The sequence below is a fragment of the Peromyscus eremicus genome, chromosome 18 (assembly GCF_949786415.1).
Source record: "Peromyscus eremicus chromosome 18, PerEre_H2_v1, whole genome shotgun sequence".
In the NCBI taxonomy this organism is placed as follows: domain Eukaryota; kingdom Metazoa; phylum Chordata; class Mammalia; order Rodentia; family Cricetidae; genus Peromyscus; species Peromyscus eremicus.
Genome location: NC_081434.1, coordinates 19104847 through 19117495, shown reverse-complemented (window position 1 = coordinate 19117495; position 12649 = coordinate 19104847). Strand labels below are relative to the sequence as shown.

The 12649-nt window shown below is 37.2% G+C and overlaps 1 protein-coding gene across 1 annotated transcript in view; it reads right to left on the bottom strand.

Annotated features, from left to right (window-relative positions):
- Positions 1–12649, bottom strand: part of Nav3 (neuron navigator 3) — a gene marked incomplete at its 5' end in the record, with an annotated part of 238763 nt that overhangs the window by 83104 nt on the left and 143010 nt on the right. The window contains 3 exons of the mRNA XM_059245802.1: positions 1743–2454; positions 3464–3740; positions 4648–4780. Of these exons, the coding sequence (XP_059101785.1) occupies positions 1743–2454; positions 3464–3740; positions 4648–4780 (1122 nt within the window). The remainder of the gene's footprint in view (positions 1–1742; positions 2455–3463; positions 3741–4647; positions 4781–12649) is intronic.

Below are 12649 nucleotides of genomic sequence, written 5' to 3'. Positions count from 1 at the left end.
CCTTGGTATTAATCAACTACTAAAAATCTCCTTAAATATCTTAAGGGGAAGTCAGCACTGGACTACAACCAAGTTGGGCAGAAGTGAGCAAAAGTCAAACATGATCATGCTTGACTTTTACACTTCTAGCGATCAAAGGACTCAAAAATATTTTGGCCATTCCGGCATTGCCTATCTACAGAACCATTATAATGAAACAACTTCTACGCATTCGGTATATGGCACTTCAATGGATTTTCCTCTTTTTAAAATAGGTTACTCAAAAATCTAAAGGGGACACTTAAGGCAAGGTAATGTCTGGAGGCCTGAATGACTCAGCTGGAAATATTGGATATTGTTGGCAACTTATGGATTTGCTGAAATCTTCCCATGGAAAAACCACAGGGATTTCTGTCAACTGCCAGAGCTACTCAGACATATATTTATACCAGTGATTTGAAATATCATTGGTGCTAAGTTAGATATTGGAGTTTAGATCAGAAAACATTTTAGTTTTGTAAGTGAAAGAGATGATATAATCAAATTTATGCAAATATGGAAATAAAATGATATGAAGTAATGGCAGAATGGTTACTAATTCAGCTGTAATGAAATCCATATTTCCTGCAGTGGAAGACTTATGACGAATATGAGAAATTGTTTCATAGGTAATGGGCCACAGGAGGGCACTATTGGCTTTCACATAAGCAGTGAGATTATTTACTATTGCTAAAGCTATAATTTATTCTTTCCAAGAAGAACTGACACTTCAAAACATTCTTTACAATTAGTACTTCTAATGAGAAATTTAATGGCTACTTTTCAAACAGTTAAGCTTTGAAGGTTACTTAAATGTGAGAGTAAACTTTTCAAGACTCTTCCTAAGTCTAGGTTAAACCAGCAGAATAAAAACAAACCTTAAATACTTAGCAAGTTATAGGTGATAAATGATTATTAACTTAAAGATAAGAAACAGAGGCAGGTATATTTAACAGTTTATCCTAAGTCACACACTAACTTCCCCCATGCTACTTGGGGTATCTAAAATCAGGGCTATTCCTAAGCAGAACTTCACATACTTAATACAAAGATAATTATGGTATCTACATCATGCTGCTGGGTCCTGTCAAAGAACACTGACAACGAGTTATAAATGTCATCTCACTCGTGAGTTCTTGTCCTGTGTCAGACATCTAAATGTTTTAAAATCCTGACCATGATGTCATACTTGGACTTTTTGTTTTGTTTTGCTTTTTGCTGTGCTGAGATTTAGCCCTGTTTAAATTGATCCAACGTAAACGGTTACAAAGAATATATCATCTATATTCATAACCATCCACTCATTAAGAGTCAGTAAGGTAATGCACACTAGAGGTAAATGCAGTGTTTACCAAGATCTATGCAGTTTGACTTTTTTTTTTAATGATGGAAAGGAGAGGTGAAAACTGCTGAATTATTTTACAAGCTATCACTTTAAGTTATCACTACTTCTATGACTAGTCATTTGATTTTAAGCCTGTTGCACAAGTTGTTTCTATTTTTCCTGTCGCACTGACAGTATAGCTGAATGGCTAACCACTTCTCTAAATGAGCATCACTTTTTACACTAGCAGTTCATACAGTCAGCTGTGCAGAACTCTGTATATTTTAAACAAGTCTAGAATACAGAATCTTCGAATATTTAGAATAAATTAAAACATCTTTATGTAGAATAAATACATGTTTTATATACTACCTTTTACGTTTTCCCAGCATCCCCTTACCTTCGAAATGTAGGTGAGGCAATATCTGGATATTTGGACCCTGGCTGTCTGAGCCCTTGTGTACCACAGGCACTGGCAGAGGTGGGGCTGGATTTGGGGGACCCTGACAAAGAAACACTCTCTGAATCTGAGACTGCTACTTTCTCCTTCTCTTTGTCTGTTTGGTTGACAGTGACTGGACTCGAGCGCCCTGAGCCGATCTTAGTGGGTTCTCTCAGTTTGGAGGTGGTGGCCCCGGCTGACTTGCTGCTGACATTGGAATCAATGCTGCTGGTACTGGATCGGTGGCCACCTCGCCCGGGGATACCGCTGGTGCTGGACTTGGAAGGGCGGGGCAAGCTGCGGTACTGGAGGGTGGTCTTGGAGCTCACGTGCAGGACAACATCGTCTTGATTCTGGGATCCATCTAAGCTGGTTTTCCTTCCTGCATTTGACTTCCCACCAATGGCAGCTGATTTGGGGATTTTTCCCAATGTAGCTGAGCCGCTGGTTATGGTGGCACCGCTGCTGGTAATCATAGTGGAGGACGACCCTACACCACTTGTCTTCTTATATCCAAAAGAATTGCTGGCTGACGATCTTCCAATGCCCGAGGGTGGCTTTTTCCCTTCATCTCCACTGCTTTTCCCTGCATCTGAAGGAGACCTTTGCAAGGATGATCCTTTCAGGGGGGTTTTCCCTTTCTCTGAAGCTTTGGCATCATCTGTCTTCCCTAATTAAAGAGAAACACACAGATGGGTTCATTTGAATGTTTTGACAGCATAACCCCTCGAAAACCAAATGTAAGATGTGAGTGTTCTTTAGCTCTCTGTATCACTTCAATTCTGAACTATTTCTTGTTTCAGATCTAAATAGGCACACTCTAATAGTAATGAAATAATTGAGTGCCTAGCTAGAAAAAAACACCACATGTCTGCTGGAGGAAATGTAATGAGCTTGAGGAGGAAAAGTGAAAACTGGTTATTTTCTTATTTGTTAATGTTTTGTACCTTACAACGCTCTTGCTTCAGAAGGGTGTCACTCATTCCTCAGTGTCTCTCATTCTTCCTAATATTGCAATCCTTTAATACAGCCCCTAGTGCTGTGGTGACCCCCCCAACCATAAAGTGATTTCCATTGCTACTTCATAACTGTAATTTTGCTACTGTTATGAACCGTGATGTAAATACCTGATATGCAGGATATGTGATATGTGACCCTCAGCGTGGTCTCAACCCACAGGTTGAGAACCAACGTACTAGGGAAAAAAAAAAGTGGATGTCAATACCTTGACTAGGATTATATCTGAAGTACTCTATGACATCCACATGTCAGCTGACACTACTTCTAAAATAAGGGGAGACTCTTGAAGCTCTCAGATTTGTATTAAAAGGTAGTGGCATTTGTAAAATCAATACTGAAAATATTCATTTAAAAAGTCATGAAGAGCGAGCGAGTTATCATTTATCCAGAACCAATACTTTGCCTGTATACAAAGTGACTAGATTGTAATACAGCATATAACAACCCTATGTGACAAGTGTGATCCCCACAGGATTCTCAGACTATCATACTCATGAGGGCTTATATGACAAAGTATGTGGATTACAGAATAAAATTATTGGACTGTGTGCAGCAGAATCTGAATATTAAAAGGGGGAGCTAATACATGTGAAGGCATGCAAATGGGGGACCACAGGTTACAATTCTTCCATAGCGCAGATCCCAAGTGACAAACCTACCAGGAGTCTTCAGTGCACTCGTGTTGGTTTTCTGCCTAGCTGGTGTCCCTCCCTGGGCAGACATGCCCCTCCTCCAGGAGCCAGTCTGAGACACAGACAGGCCCGCTTTCTGCCCTGTCTTCTCAGAGGAGTCTTCAGCAAGTCCAGAGGTTGCAGCACCCTTCCACTTGGCACCTCCATCACCGTGGCTGTCAAAATCTTCTTCCGTCTTCTTCAGCTCCTCTGGACTATCCCAGGTCTCATCGGCCGTTGAACGTTTCTCTGCATCTGTTTTCAGCTATGAAAAAAAATGTCCCATTTAAAAAAAAAAAAAAAACAAGAAAAGAAAAAAGAAAACCTAGGAGCTGTGAATGAGGAACTGGACTGCATTTCTCTGCATCTGTTTTCAGCTATGAAAAAAAATGTCCCATTTTAAAAAAAAAAAAAAAAAAAAACAAGAAAAGAAAAAAGAAAACCTAGGAGCTGTGAATGAGGAACTGGACTGCGTTTTCAGATAAGAGGTGAAAAAATAATGAAGCACTGATTTATACTTCCGAAGCATGCCAGACACGGTCCTATTTTTAACTACGATTTCACATACGTTTCATCAATTTGAGCCATAGAATTTCCCTTTGCAGATATTAGGGAATGTCAGGATAAATAATGCTCAGAGAAGCCTAATTAAACTCCACAAAGGAAGGGATTATTCTATGACAAACGTGACAAGGAAAAACCAAGACAAGGCAGGATGTATTCAACGTTCTTTCTTGATGCACCATTCCCAAGTGAGCCTAGCAATTTGTTTTTGACATCATTAAAAAAATTAATCAAGAAAGATCCAATGTTAAACTGTTTCTAAACTTATTTTTTAAAGAAAATGAGTATTAGATGGGGGGGGGAATGTCAAGGTGGGTCTTTCTGGGTTACAGATCAGCAAATAGGTCTAAGCTGTTTATGATCTTCAAAAGAGGCTAGGGGTAGGCGTGGCTATAGTTCTGAGTGGTGTAACTCTAGGGGGCTTAAAATAAAATCACTGCAGGTCCCAGAGCTGGTGAGTCTTTAGTATCTCTGAGTATTCAGCTTATGCAAATGCTTCAGATTAAAGAGCAAAACCAGAGTTTAATAAAGTGCATTTTTTTTTTTTTTTTTGAGGAGGAAATTGATAGCATCACCAGGAAGAGAGAGGGTGGCTCGATGGCTCTCACCTGAGTGTTCTTCCTGGAGGGGACAGTGATGTTGGAGTAAGAGCTGATGGAGGACGTGGTGTTCAGGTCATCTGTGCTGATGTTATCAAGGGTATCACTGAGACCGCTGCTCACTGAACTGCTGTCGTCCCAGCTAAGGGTAAGACATAAAGCAACAATGAGCTGGGCACAGGACAAACAATGTGAATCACCCACATTTCCACACAATGTTTTCATCCATCATAAAGGCATTTAAAAACCCTTATGAGAATCTGCTTACTATCCATTTCGGAAACATCATATTTATTTTAAGAACTGAACATCTACTAAACAATAGCTTATCTGGTATTTAGGAAGGACCAGAAGATGTGGGTTCCAGAACATCTGAAGCATATTGAAAACACTGAGAAAAGAGTAACATGCTAGCTGGGTCCCTCACCCCACACCTACAAAAGCAACCTGGAATCATAAAGTACCTAAGAATTAGTCTCTGTTCAAAAAAATATTTGATTTAATCGGGCATATGAAAATCATTCCTCATTTTCTATCTTAAAATTACAACCATTCAACCATGCTTAAATATTGAAATTGCCCCAGTAATTTCACCCATCACAATTCCAAACAACCTAAGACAGTCTCCTATCTGATAGTCCTGCTTTTTCCTTTCTCCACACAACTTCAGCTGCAGCATCTGAATAAGTGATCCCAAAGTCACATTTGGAGCCCAGAGAGAAATCTCAGCTGCTAAGGGCGCTTGCTGCTTATGCAGAGGACCCAGGCTTGGTTCTCAGTACTCCCAAGACAGCTTATAGCCATCTTGTAACTCCAGTTCCTGGGGATCTGATACCCTCTTCTGGCCTCTGTGGGCACCAGGTACACAGGTGGAACACATATATTCATGAATATAAAAAATAAATAAATCTTTCAAAAAATTCACATCTGGCCATGTGGCACTACCCTGCTACAATCTCCAAAAAGCTTCTCCTTTCATACAGTCTAGGTTCCAAAACAAAATGGGTCTCAAGGGATGAATAAGGAAATCCATTAGAAGGGTAAGATGAATATCTGAAATTTTTAACACACTTTTTATATAAACAACAGTAAAATAGGCTATACTAATAACCATGTACAGGCTGGCTTGGGCCCGATTATTTAGTCAATGTGCTTAATGTGATGACACACAAATACTTCAGGATATATGGATACCTTAAAGGAGAATGGCAATTCCACTTTGCAAGAGGGAGACTATCATCTCATTTGCTGACTGAATTTTAGTCTATTGATATATTACTACTCACATGTGCTCTAATATATGAATTAATGCAATCTAGGTACACATACTATACAAAGGACAAAAACTAAGTCTCATGAGATGAACATTTGGCTTTAAACACCTTCCACGAAAGACCCAAGCATTGAAGATACCACTCAAATATTCATCATGAAAGCACAAAGAAAACATAAAGGAGACAAAATAAATATACTAAAAGAGCCCCATCTTAAGTTCCAAATAATAATGATGTACTTAGATACATATGAGACAAAAGTAATCATCAAGAAGAAAACTGAACTTGCTGAGAGCAGATTATTATCAATAACAATGACATCATAATGTGGGAAAATGTACTTTAGACCACTAGAGAAATAAGTCTTTTGTGAGTGCAAAAATCTAGTGAATACCTTCACTGTATCCAATTTTGTAACTTTCCATATTATTAGCCACAACATCAGCAAACACCTACCATATCTAAACTCCCTCGCACACATCTGTCATGCAGTGTAGGTTCCATCTACTGTCAAAGGGAGTAAAATCATCTGTAGCAAGGAAGTCAGAATTGAGTCTTCTCTCAGCTAGCAGACTAACTCACTTGTCCTCTAAGCTTTGGTGGTTTTTTTTTTTTTTTTTTTATGTCCCAACTACCTGAGTTTCCTACTAGAGATAGCATAATTTGGATGCATGGTTTTCTAATAGTCAGTAAAGGGCCTATATTTGCCACCATCTCCTAATTCAAAGAGCCTTCCAACATACTTTAGTTTCATAAACTGGAAAAAGTAAATTATGTAATTTGCAACTAAGACCTTAAGCAATACAATAATCATTTCTATAACATAGTTTATTCCTTGCTTATTACTTCTTTTAATATTTCTACTTTACATGTTGAATATGTGAATATAAATTATGAAAAAATCATGAATATGCACATTGAACACCACTGATATAATGGAACTAAAATGCATGTAGGATTCCTGTTTGGATTTGACCATTGTGGTGATATTTTATTTGTGCTGAAATATGGTGATATTTTATTTGTGCTTTAATAAATACAGCTTTCCTGGAGATTAGGGGAAAAAGGCAGCTGTTAAAAGTGAACAAAGAAATTAAGCAACGGAAGCACATCCTATCCCCTGGCAGGCAGGGATCTATCTGTCTGGATCGCTGTGAGTTCAAGGCCACAGTGGAAACAGCCATGCGTGGTGACACATGCCTTAAATTCCAACACTAGTTAACCATGGAGGTCTGGAGGTCTGTACAGACAGACAGGAAATGACAGAGCTGGGCAGCAAGAGGAAGTCATGTAGCTGGGCAGAGAGAGCAAATTAGATGGCAGAACAGCAAGGCATATAGGTGTGGGTAGACAGGAAGTATGTTGCATTTGGAAGCTGAGGTTTTGGTGAGGTGAGGTTAGCTTGTGGCTGTTCCTATTCCTCTGATCTCTCTCAGGCTTTAACCCCTATATCTGGCTCCATGTTTTTGTTTTGTTTTTTGTTTTTTTATTTAATAAGACCATTTAGAAATTCATCTACAGACCCCTCTCAATAGGTTATTGAATGGACTGTTCTGGTTTAATTAGCATCATACTGCCCTTGTTTCTGTCATCTCTCCCCTCCTTTCCTAAAATGTGCTCATGACAAGCACTACAGTCTCTGCCATCCTGACCTCACTCTTCTGAGTCATATAGTATTTCTCTAATCTTGAGAACTTCTTTCAATTGCTCTGTATCTTGCCCTACATTATATTAACTTTAGAATATCTTCCTTGACAATGGTCAGCCTTTCCACAACTGTGAAATCAAGGTTATGATTTTGAAACCTCAGTCCCTCTTTCCTGACTACAAGATCTGTGTTTTCAGCCTTATTCGGATTTCCCCCCCAAAGGGAGTCCTGTGAAGTCCCAAATTAATTCTACATAGTTCACATTATTCTTTCTCTAAAAATTCTCCCCTACATCCATTGGCATTGTTTGTCAACCCTTGATCTAATATATTTCTCTTACTTCCTTTTTTTTTTTTTTTTTTTTTAATGAAGCCACATTCTTAGTGAAGTTGTCTTTAATCATTTAAAACCAAAACTTTTAGCAGGCACCATGGCTGGCCACTCTTCTATGATACATTTTTACTTTTTTTATACTCAATATTCATTTCAAAAATATTGGTATGTATTCTCACTCGTGTGAGAAATAAACTGCAATTCTTCAAACAACTCACTCTTTACTGAGAACATCAACTGTAATAAAAAAAAATTCAATAGAAACTAGGAAGTGTCATAGAGGTTAGTAGTAACATAGTGGAACAGAATCAGGATGGCTTCTTTGAAGAGCTGGTATCTTCATAATGTGATTATGACAACCGTGAGCAGATAAGATTCCATGCTAATCAGTCTATTGCTGCGTTTTCGCCCATGATAACCAGTTCTGTGTGTGTTTGTGTATGTGTGTGTGTGTTATCTGTCCTCTGTGTCATACTATTAATAATGAACTGTACTTTATTTTTATAGCTCTAACAGATAATGTGGTGTCTGTTGTTGACTATGCCACTAAATCATATTGCTAAATGAAGTTTTGCTTTTGAAAATGCTGCCTATATTCAGTAATTTTAAACTTGGTCAAGTCTAATAATAAATGAAAGATTTTTTTTAAGATTTATTTTTATTTTATGTGTATAAATGTTTTTACCTATATGCACATGTGTGCACCACATGTGTGTGTGGTGCTTCAAAGGTCAGAAGAGGGTATCAGATCTTTTACGACTGGTGTTACAGATGGCTGTGAGCTGCTATGTGGGTGCTGGGAACTGAACCTGGGTTTTCTGTAAGAACATAAAGTGCTCTTAACCTCTGAGTCACTACTTCAGCTCCATTAAGTGTAAGTTTTGAGCAAAATTTTGTTCAACATAGTTCTTTATTAAGCAAACTTAAAGTAATACTTTCTGACAGATAATGGAGTTATTTTTCTAATTTCAAACTTCTATGACATTTGACTTTCTTCTTTGATTTTGTAGATAACAGAATTCTCCATAGCAATGATGCAATTAATTCTGTTGATTGTCACACATTTAATTAAGTTGAAAAAAACTTAATAGAAAATAGTTTTTAATGAAAGAATTATTAGCATAATTAGCTCTGAGTAATAGGTCTCAAATCTCATCAAATATTTTTTCCATCCTTTCATTTTTAATTGCATTAAAATCTAAGAGTTTTTAACTATATTCTGCATAAAGGGCACCTCTTTATTTCTGCCAAATTACACATCTATAATTCTGCTGAAATTTCCCCTCACAATCTAGGACAAATTCATAAATTATGGGATTTATTACTCACGTTTTTATTTACATATGGTGTAGTTTCTGTCTTGAAACACTATAAATAAAATCATTGAAACATTCACATACAAGTCTTTGCATGGACATGATCCTTCATTTACTGGGTAGGAGAGTAGTCAGAGAGTCATACTATCTGAGGATGGAAGACAGATACAAACTCTTTTCTAATGAGTGTACAGAATAAACACATTCTCTTTCTTCTCTCTCTGCGTGCGTAAGAGTGTGTGTGTGTGTGTGTGTGTGTGTGTGTGTGTGTGTGTGTGTGTGGTACTGATGTGGGGGATGCACTCACCTTTGTGGTTGCATGAAGAGGCCAAAACTTAAAATTAGGACACCTTATTTACTGTTTCTACATCTTTTTTTAAAATTTTATTTCCTTTTGAGACAGTATCTCGCTAAGTAGCACTGGCTAGACTGGACATTACCACATAGACCAGACTGACCTAGAACTCACAGAGATCTCCTTGATGGAATTAAAGGCATGCACCACCATGCCCACTCATCATATTTGTAGACAGGATTTCTCACTGAACCTGGGGTTCACATTACATTGCACCATCATGTCCACTCATCATATTTGTAGACAGGATTTCTCACTGAACTTGGGGTTCACATTACATTGCACCACCATGCCCACTCATCATATTCGTAGACAGGATTTCTCACTGAACCTGGGGTTCACATTACATTAGCCTGGCTGGCCAGCAAGCCTCAGAGAACTATTTTCTCCCTCCAGTGCTGGGCTTACAGAGGCTCCCCACCAAGCTCTACTACCATGTCAGTGCTGGAGATCTGAGCTTTCACTGCAAGCCCTCGGAAAACTGAGCCAACTCCCAGACCACAATTTCGCATTCTTAGCTTAAGAAATGACTATTTCAATCATTCCATCACCCTACTGTCATAAGACCGAGGTTTGTAATTAATTGTCAATAGTTCATAATGTTCTTCCTATTTAAAAAAAAAAAAACAGTCTTGCTCCAGACTTCAGGTTTCTTCCATCTTTTTTTAAAAAGAACTTTATTAGGCAGAATGGCAAATTCTTAATTGTATACAATGTGAAGTATAGATCAAATTATTTTAATATATAGGCTTATGATCTTTCCAGTCTTTCATGATTTGAGCTTCCTTGGTAAGTTTATAATAACAAATAATTGACTATATGACTATATGCATGTTGTTTTATTTCAAGGTTTCCTATTGCTTCGATATCTATGAGCATTTTAGTGACTATTACCACCATGCTGTAGCTTTACAGTAAGCCTTAAAAACAGACCATGTAAGTCCACCAGATTCACGCTTCTTTTATGAAATTGCTGCAGCTATTTTTGTTCTTACCATTTGCATGTGATTTCAGAAATAGCTTCTAAATGGCTATTGAAAGGCTGCCAGTGATTCGATCTACATTTTATTAAATCTAAAGACCCACTGGGAAATACTTATATCCTCTCAAGCCTCTCAGGCCACAAGCAAGAAATACTTTTCAATATATTTTTGCCTCCTTTAAATTCTTTATGCAATAATGGGTACTTCTTGGAATCACAAAGCTTTAAAAAACAAATTGAGTTATATCACGGAAGCTGTCACAAAGTATATGTTTAAATGTTCATGCTTACTCCAATATAACATGCCATGTGCAACCAAGATGACAGCTTTTCACATAATAATGACAACACAAACATAAAACCACGACAATACTACTACCCTAATACTTAAGTCCAGGAAAAGGCTAAAGAATGAGCATACACTAAATCATAATGGAAATGGAAGAATAAATAATTAAAAGGCCCATTAATTTTTCAGCAAGCGTCAAGATAATCTGTGGTATGAAAAATATGAAATTGGGATTTTATAGGACTGTACTGAGAATATAAAGTTCCTTTCTTTAGAAGAGAGATTTTAAACCACAAACCAATGAGGAGGTTGATAAAGAAAACAACTAGACTTTATAAACATCTTTTTTTACACATTGAAAGTGTGAGCTGAATGTAAAATGGTAAAATGCACATTTTTTTCGGCTAGAATGTAATATAAAACACTCGCAATTGCTACTACATAAAGGGCAAATAAGTAATAATAATAAATAGTCACAGAAATGCAGACAAAGAATCTTAATAAATAATGTACAAAGAAAAATTTCAAACATCCCAAAAGCACAGAAAGAATTTTAACTTTATAAATATGTAAAGGTTCTAGCTAACAATCAATCACTGTGTATAAGGTCCTCTCTGGTGACTAGATAATCTTTCTTCTGTGCACTCTCTAGTAACTCCCTTCTCACAGAAACCCAGCAGTAATGATTATATGATCATCCTTGCATATATAGACAAGGAGATTAAGGCACATTCAAGGACTCACTCAATTTCTCACATACTAAACAGTGAGTTGTGATCCAGATCTGTCCAGACGCAGATGCCAGGTAGTTAACCCAACCAAAAATAAATGCTAACAGTGAAATTCAATTAATAGTTTGAGATGATTTTAAATGTCATCAAATGTCTTGAAGCTACTTGATTATTTAGGATAATAATATTGTTTATAGTAATCCATCCTAAATAAAGAATTGGACTTATGAACAAAGATTTCCTTAGGAAGACATTCATCTCAGCATCCTCTTTCTTAAGAGCTTAAAGGGATGGACCATTGATACATGCAGTGACATAGATGAATTGAAAGCCTATTGTGTGTGTGAAGGCAGATTTAAAAGGCTATATACGCTGAGTGATCCTGTTTCTTTGATAGTTTAGTGATGCCAGCAACTAACACTAAAGGGAATTCTCTGGTAGTGGGCATATAGCTTCAAAGAGATGTCAAAATTCAGAAATGTGTAATAGTAATACAAAAATTATACAACCTAGAAAATAAAAAAATATAACCATTTAATATTCAGGCATATTACTCCTTGACTACCTATTAGAATACCAAATGAATGAGAAAGTGAATGTTTGGGGATACCTTATACTTTTTAGCTTTTTAATGCTTAATAACAAGGCAAAGCTAATTGGTGTGTACAATCACCCCTGGGCACACATTTGAAGGCAAATCTGCTTAAAAATAAATTTATTTTTGTTCACAATTTCAGTGTTTATGGGGACTTCTAAAATATTTACTGAATAATTGTTAAACATCATTTTGCAGATTTGAAACATTTTCCAGAAGGAAAAGTTAGCCCGGTGACCCCTGCTTTTGGTTGGCGGGTCACTGTTCAATATGGTCCTGTATTGGGCACAGCAGCATCTGGGGCAGCTGGTATTCAGTCAGCTTTGAGACTGTTCAGATGATGTGCCAACTGCTCAACCTATGCATGTACAGTAAAGAGATACTGTCTTAATAAAGAATGGATCTTTTTAACCTCAGGCACTAAAAGGTAACCTTAATTTGAAAATTTCACCTTATTTAATTCCCATTAATGAATTAAAGGAACATGT